We start from the raw sequence: 7,273 nt of genomic DNA, 5'->3' as shown, positions 1-7,273 counted from the left end.
GGCCAGCCCTGTCGTCGTCCCCCCCGCCAGCCCCGCCGGCGCCGCCCCCGCCGCCGCGCCGGCCGAGGCGGCCCCCGAGCCCAGGCCCGCCGCCGCCGGCCACCGCCGCCTGAGGACATTCCTGCTCGGCGGGGACCCGCTGTTCCACGACTCCGTTTTCCACCACGCCTCCGCCTCATCCTCCGGCGACGCCGGCACCACCTTCGTGTCAGCTTCCGGTGACGACAACGATGACTCGTCCTTCTCCGCGTCGTCGTCGTCGAGCGGCGGCGATGACGACGGCGGTTACTCGTACTCCCTCACGTCGCTGAGGTGCGACGTGGACGACCGCGCCCAGCTCAGGGTGCCGCTGTGAGTTCACGCCGCGAGGTTCACGCCGTGAGCAAGCCGACGGTCCGATGAGCACGGTAGTGTGGCACTTGCGATTGGCAATGGTGGGGCACAGGGGCGCCGCCCCAAACAGAGGCTGCCGCGAGGCTGTGTTTGCATAATCACGTACCATTGGCCCCTGATTTGCGGGCGCCTCCATCTCAAGGGGCCCGAGGCCGTCACAGCTGTGTGCTTGTGTGTTGTGAAGCCTCACACAAACATGCAGTGCACTGCCATGCTGTTGCGCCATGCGTCGATGTTTGGTCAAAGGCTTCCAGGCGGCATGTTTGCTCAGCTGCATGCTGATTGACTTGACCACTCTACTACCACTCTTGCCAGGGTGTGCTCTGCAATGCGCTCGCACCACCCCCGATCAGTGCACAAGCACGATTTTGCAAAGGCTGCCGTGCAGACGACAGTAGGCTACAAGAGGTTACATCTCCAGGCAACGGGTCAATACACGCACCAAGCAAGCAAAGCTTCATCATCAACTCACCCCCGCCGAGCCTGCATGCTGTGTGACGTTTCAGTAGTAGACCAGATAAAGCATACATACCAGCAGGCGAAGCGTGCCGCCAGCCTGTTGAGGAAACTGCATGCACAAACGCCGCTCAACAATGCTGGCTGGGGCCGACCCAGTTTCAGGTCCTAGGGCCCTGCTGCACCATCATTGCGATGCTGCCAGCTGCAAGGCGGCAGCATCAAGAATTGCTGCTGTAACAAGTTGCCTCGCCCCTACTGAGCAAAAGGCTTCCTGGAAGCGGGACTTGCACCTGATGACTAATAGAAGGGTTTGACACTGCTAAGGTCATCACCGGTCCCAGAGTCATCAATTGGCTTGTACCCTTGTCGTCGTCAAATGCCTGGAGGACCCGCTGGTCCCAGCAGCCAGCCAGGGTGTGCATGTTGGTAACCGCAACACGGGCAAGCAAGTAGAGGCCTCTTGGCGCGAAGGGTCTGGCGGTTGGCAGAGAAGCACACACATGGCCCACAACATCCATAATGGCGCGCGTTGGCCCGATCAAGCTGGTGAACCCGGTCATGCAGGCATGGCAGCGCCCGCCCCGCCATCCATCACTGCGTAGAGCAGCGCTGCTGCATGATTACTGTGCGCCAGGTTGTCATCTCATGCGAGGAATCCTGGCGTCTAGTGAGATGGCACAGCCGTGGGGCCCACGCAGTAATGGGTGTTGCAGCGAGAGCCCCGTCACGCCGAGCTCGAGCCTTGCTGCATCGCGCAGGCTGAAAACCAAGCTGACCCGCCCCAAGGGTTTGTGACTCGAGGGGTCCCCGCTCCTGCATGGATCCGATATGCTGCCTGCTGCTGCATATGTCTCTGCTGATGTGGCAGGCAGGCACTAATTGTGCATGTGAGCTTGAAGCATGCTGATGCCGGGCGGCAGCCTCGCACTACCGGCGTCCCGTTTGACCGGTGCGACAATCATCGCAGGCATGGTCGCGAACAATCCAATACCATTTAGTGTTATCTGGGGGCAAATGGGAGGGCTGTGCGGTTTATGACTGAGTGATGCAAGGCACCTGAGGGAAGCTCCTGGACATCAAGCTTCGTCAATAAGCACCGCGTGAATGTCTTGAAAAGAAAATCCAATTCCAAGCATCCACCCAGATACCAATCTATTGCACCTCACACAAAGCCTCACACCACTCCCTCCCGCGTTCCTGATCGATCGCGCTGCACCTCTCGTTACCTTTTGTAACCGCGATCAACCATGGTGAAGCAGTACCAGACCTTGGCGGCCCTGGATGAGGCCATCGCTGCGGCTGGGTCCAAGCTGGTGAGCGGCGGCGGGCTGCTGGTTGCGACACTGGGCGCCGCTGCATCATCGGCAGGGTTTGGCCCTGTCTCATCGCCGCAGCGTCCATCGCAGCGTAGCATGCGTGCATGCAGGCCAACTTCTGCCAACAGCCTTGCTTCACGGTGCGGAGGGCTGGACTGACGTAGGGGAGCAGCGCAGCAGCTGCCTCGGGCGAAACCCCTCATTGGTTCTTAGGTCAACCCCTAACCCCTTTGCCCGCCATTGCATGCGCGCCTTGAAAGGTGGTGATCGACTTCTTCGCTCCCTGGTGAGTGGGTTGCATGCCAGACAGCAAGCCAGGGAGTTAGCCAGACAGGATGCCAACCAAAGACGAGAGTCGTGGCAGGGAGGGCCCCGCCCTTGTGGCTGCTGCCTGGAAGGACCCTGCTCGTGCCCACCACTGCAGCCCCAGAGTGCTTCTACGCTCCTGCCGCCGACGACGCTCGCACCCACATGCTGCTGCCGTCCCAGGTGCGGCCCTTGCCGGGCCATTGCCCCCAAGGTGGAGCAGTGGGCCACCCAGTTTGCCGACGATGTCGTCTTCGTCAAGGTGCGCATGGGTGTTGGGATGGTCCCGCCGCGGCACCGACGTGGGGTGAAAGGGCTGGCTTTGAGTGCAGAGCACCATGCGGGGTGATGGGGGAATTACGGCGGTGGTGGCGACGGCGGCACAGCAGTGGCATCCGCAACAGCAGGGATTCGGCGCCGCCGCCAGCTCTGGAGTCGCCGTTGGCGATGCAGGCGGCCATAAAAATGCGGCATGGGCGTTGGTGGCGGCCGTTGCTGCAGCAGTGAGCGCAGCAACGACGGAGGCATAGCAGCAGGTCAACTTTGGAGGCGGGAGGCGGGATTTGCGAGCGGCAGCGGGGCCTAGCGAATACAAGCACTCGGCGGCGGCAGCTGCAGCAGTGCCAGCGCCAGCAGTGTTGGCTATCCGCGCTTGCGGACCCAGCTGACGAAGGGCAAGCATTTTAGAGCTCTTGGCCTTGTGCACGCTGCCCAATCCGTGCAGCAATGGTTGCCCCTGCCGCCGTTCGGCACCAGCCGCCTGGCCCCCTCCCTCGTGGGCTGCAACAGGCCTGCACATCTCACTGCAGCACACGCAACCGCCATCACATTTCTTGCAGGTTGATGTGGACGAGAACACCGAAGCCGGCGCCAAGTACGACATCCAGGCCATGCCCACATTCGTGCTGATCAAGGTATGTGAGTGGGGGAGAGGGGGAGGTCAGGGGTCATGAGTGGGGGTTGCACACTTGGGGGATGACGAGCGCGTCTATGGTCCCAGGGGCTGCCGCCTTGGCGCTGCGCTGGCGAGACATTCCTCTGTGGCGCGATGCGGGGGCCGCCAGGACATCGGTGCGGTTCACGTCGGTGGGGGGCAGCCGGGCGCTGCACAAACCCACCAGCCGGGCAGCGCCCCTCGCTGCCGGAACGTGCGCGCACGCGCAACGCGGTGAAATGCGAGCACTTCAAACTGCCTGCGCCCTCCTTGGGTCCACCCCCCTCAAAGGACGGCGCGGTGGTGGCCACGGTGATTGGGGCCGACCCCGCCAAGCTGCTGGCCAAGATCAACGAGAAGAAGTGAGGGCGTGGCCCTGGAGGCGTTCTGCGCTCTGTGCCCGACCCAGGCGGTGCCCGGCAGGCTTGAGGATGCGTCAAGCTGCGCAAGGCATGAGAGCTGGATGCAGGGGGCATGCTCATGGCGGAGTTCAGGGCGCACCCCTTGGGACTCCTTCGCTAAGGGAGGGGTTGGGAGAGGAGCCCACGTGCACGCGCCCCTGATGATCTCAATGCGGGCTTCCCACTGCAAGCGCTGCATTGGGATGATGGATGGCAGGACCCAGCGCCTAGCATTTCTGGTGGTGGCATGACTGTCGGTTCTCCAGTCGTTATTTTTACTTTTCCCCATGGGGTTGTTCATTCACACGGCGGTCGCTGCCCGCGGCAACGTAGCTCGTGTCGCAAACGCTCTTGTGCGGTCTTCCGTTTACTATCACCCCGGTGGTGCATGCATTGGCGCCCGATTCCTGGCTGGCGGTGTGGATGTTTTCTTAAGAGCCCTCGTCAAGGCGTGCTGTAACAGACACCGCATGCTGTGACACCATATATAAGTGAACCATCAAGGTATGTTCCACTTCTGAGATGAGCAAAGACGTGAGGTCAACGGGCGTCAAATGATCAAAACAACGAACAGGATCTGTACCATTCACACGCTAGGTGATCGTCCACAAGATCCAGCAGCCCACATTCTCCTGGCAGTTCCTGAGGACCTCAAGACGAAACGGCTATCATGCAACCAGCTTTGTCACCACCCAGTCCAGGTGAGTCGTCGCTGGCCACGTGCGACATCGCATTGCAGGCGAGCTTTTCAAGGGTATGTACGACCGTCACCGGCAACCTTCGTGGGTGCCTCTGTCATTCGTGCCATCTGTCTTGTATTGTTCACCAAGCTCCAGCCTCCGTAGGCAACTCCGACATAGCTCATGATCACGTAGATCAGTCACAAAGCCCCATCACCCTCTGATAAGAATGTTTGGGCTATTCAAAAAGCAGCATGCGGCTGCACCGCTGCCTGCTGTTTTAGATCCTGAGGTGCCGCGAAACGAGAAGGCCTACTTCAAGCGCGTGATGGATGAGAGCAAAAGTGTGCTGGACGCGCCTTTGGAGGATTTTGATGTGCTCTGCAAGCAGCCCGGATGGTCTGTGCACCGCAAACCTGTCGCTGGCACCAAGGTGGCTGGGCTGTCCGATGCTGTTTATTGTGACCGCTGCTCCCTGTGCTGCTCGTGCTGTGCGGCTTGCACTGTGAGCTTGGGCGCGAGGCTTGTGCTGACGATCCCCTGGCATACAAGTGCAAGGAAGATTCAAATTGGCCAGGTACAAGACTCCAGCCAATGAGTAACCCACTCGTCCGTCCGCCGCCTGGCACACTCATTTTCTCCGCCACATCCCACGCTCGACCCCGAACCCGGCCCGCGCCTTCGCCGCGCCTGGCACATGCACGCGCATGGGATGCATGCGTCGACGGCTGTCAGCTGACCCTTGCCCGGCTGGAGGCGGACGTGCCCGTGGCACCCGATCAGCTGTTTGGGCTGCTGAGGACGATGGAGGGGAAACGGATCATCGACCCCTTCCCCCGGGAGAAGCACAGCCTGCATGTCAAGGTGCGCATGAGGCCCGTGGGGCCGGAGGACTGCACATGCGGGCAGGAATTTAGACAGGCGGGCGAATTGACCGGCGAGTGTCACAGGCATGGGCACAAATGGGGCCTGTGTCACCTACTACCGTTGCTACAGCGGCCAGGCAGGGGTCGCCCCATCAGGCAGCCGTTGTTCAGCATTCCATGTGTTGATGTCCAAGTGCTGCCTCACACTGCACTTGGCCCTTTACGACAGGGCCTCACTCCTTGCACGACCGCCTTCCCTTCCCTGCCCGCAGAAGCTGCGCGCCCCGCGCGGCAAGGGCGCGGCCGACGTCGTGTTCACAGAGGCGCCCCGCTTCAACAGCCTGCTGCGGCCGAGGGAGTATGTGACCTGCGACGCGGAGAGCAGGAAGGACCGGTTCTTCGTGTGCAAGTCGGTGCTGGTGGAGGACGGGCCCCTGCAGAAGGCCGCAAAGGGCCACGTGCGCGCCAACCTGTTGTTTGCGATGCGCGTCAGCCCGGCGCTCGACTCAGAGGGGCGGCCAGGGGCCAGCCACCTGCAGGTGGGAGATGAGCATGCACATCAGCAGGGCGTTGATTGGCGGCGGCGTTTGTGCCGAGGGCACGCCCATCGCGAAGCGGGCGCCGCTTGCGGGTCGAATGCGGAGACAGCGACTCAGAAGCTTGAAATGCGGAGGTTGTGCCCGTGCCACACACTCATGGTGCTCATTTTATCCACCCATTCACCGCTTCGATGATGTCTGTGGCTATTCTGCAACCGGCGGGTTGGCTTTTGCTCAACCAGCTGCCAATACGACTGAATTTTGCCCCCTGCCAGATGGTCAACTGGCTCGACCTTGGGGCCAACACTGTGCCGCCCCTGGTGTCCAACGCCGTCACGGAACGCTGGTACTTCCCGGGCGTGGTGCGGCGGCTCAACAGGCACCTGCGGGAGCGCGGCCTCGCGCCGCAGCAGCAGGGCGGCGGCGCCGGCGGGGTGGCGGGCGGTGCGAAGAGCTGAGGAGCTGCCGCCGCCCCCAATGGCTGGGTGGGAAGGTGCCGTTGCCTCGTGGTCGCTGAAGGCAATGCTGTGTGGCTCAGTAGCGGTGGACGTGTGCAGCACGCATGCAGGGCATGTGTAGCATGCGGTCTTGCTTAAGAACGCGCTTGCAACGTCACCCCTTCGTCACCTGACACAGCATGCTTTCGCCAGCCTGGCTACAGCTTGATGCAGGCGCTTGACACCATCATGAGGCGTTTGCAGTCCTTTCTCCGGCTTGCTATTTCTCTCCAGCGTGAAAAATCCAACAGCAGCCACTCACGTAAGAAGCGGGCATTAGATCACTGCTGAGGGGGGTGCAAGTCGCAAAGAACCATATAGACCTTCAAGAAATTGATATTTAGCTGCAGAAGCTGCTTCTTGAGCCGACGAACATGGTGGGTGCGCGCTTCAGAAATCTCCCGACGTCTGCGTATCGCCGCGTGCATGGCTCAGCACTCGGCAGGATGATAACATGACCGAACGCGCCCGCCCGCCGCTGCCTCCTGTCCCTCAGAGCGCGCCTCTCGCAGCCGGCCTCGGTGTCGCCGCTGCCGCGCTTGTTGCCAGGACAGCAGTGCAGCAGTATGTGAAGTTCATGGCCCGCCCTGCCAGCGTCAGGGCCTTCTACAGGGTGCGATAGCAGCGCACGGCTAGCTGGAGGCACGGGCGCATTGCAGACGGCTCCCTCCCATGGCGCCTCTTCTGGGCTTGCGTTGCACCTCCTCCGCTGTACCTACGCCCTGCGTTTGTGGCAGCCGCCCGCAGCCTGTCAAGAGTCCTGCCTTTCGATCATGCAACCATCATGTGTACTATAGGGCGGCTTCCACCCGACCATGGACCGGCGGGAAGCTGCCCTGATCCTGGGCCTGCGGGAGACAGCCGCGGAGGAGCGGATAAAGG

At 61.8% G+C, this 7,273-nt stretch overlaps 2 protein-coding genes across 2 annotated transcripts; both read left to right on the top strand.

The window, feature by feature from the left end:
• Window positions 1-2,099: 2,099 nt before the first annotated feature.
• MNEG_1496 (hypothetical protein) lies at window positions 2,100-3,774 on the top strand (the record flags this gene model as incomplete). The annotated part of the gene is made up of 6 exons (XM_014050027.1): window positions 2,100-2,165; window positions 2,429-2,454; window positions 2,658-2,736; window positions 2,882-2,977; window positions 3,314-3,388; window positions 3,700-3,774. The coding sequence occupies 6 exons, from the start codon at window positions 2,100-2,102 to the stop codon at window positions 3,772-3,774; spliced, it is 417 nt and encodes a 138-aa protein (XP_013905481.1).
• A 1,519-nt stretch (window positions 3,775-5,293) lies between these two features.
• MNEG_1495 (hypothetical protein) lies at window positions 5,294-6,352 on the top strand (the record flags this gene model as incomplete). The annotated part of the gene is made up of 3 exons (XM_014050026.1): window positions 5,294-5,353; window positions 5,628-5,894; window positions 6,170-6,352. 3 exons carry the CDS (start codon window positions 5,294-5,296, stop codon window positions 6,350-6,352), a joined length of 510 nt encoding a protein of 169 aa, XP_013905480.1.
• Between the last annotated feature and the right edge of the window lie 921 nt (window positions 6,353-7,273).

The sequence above is a fragment of the Monoraphidium neglectum genome, assembly GCF_000611645.1.
Source record: "Monoraphidium neglectum strain SAG 48.87 unplaced genomic scaffold scaffold00150, whole genome shotgun sequence".
NCBI lineage: Eukaryota > Viridiplantae > Chlorophyta > Chlorophyceae > Sphaeropleales > Selenastraceae > Monoraphidium > Monoraphidium neglectum.
This window is presented reverse-complemented; position numbering and strand designations above follow the sequence as displayed.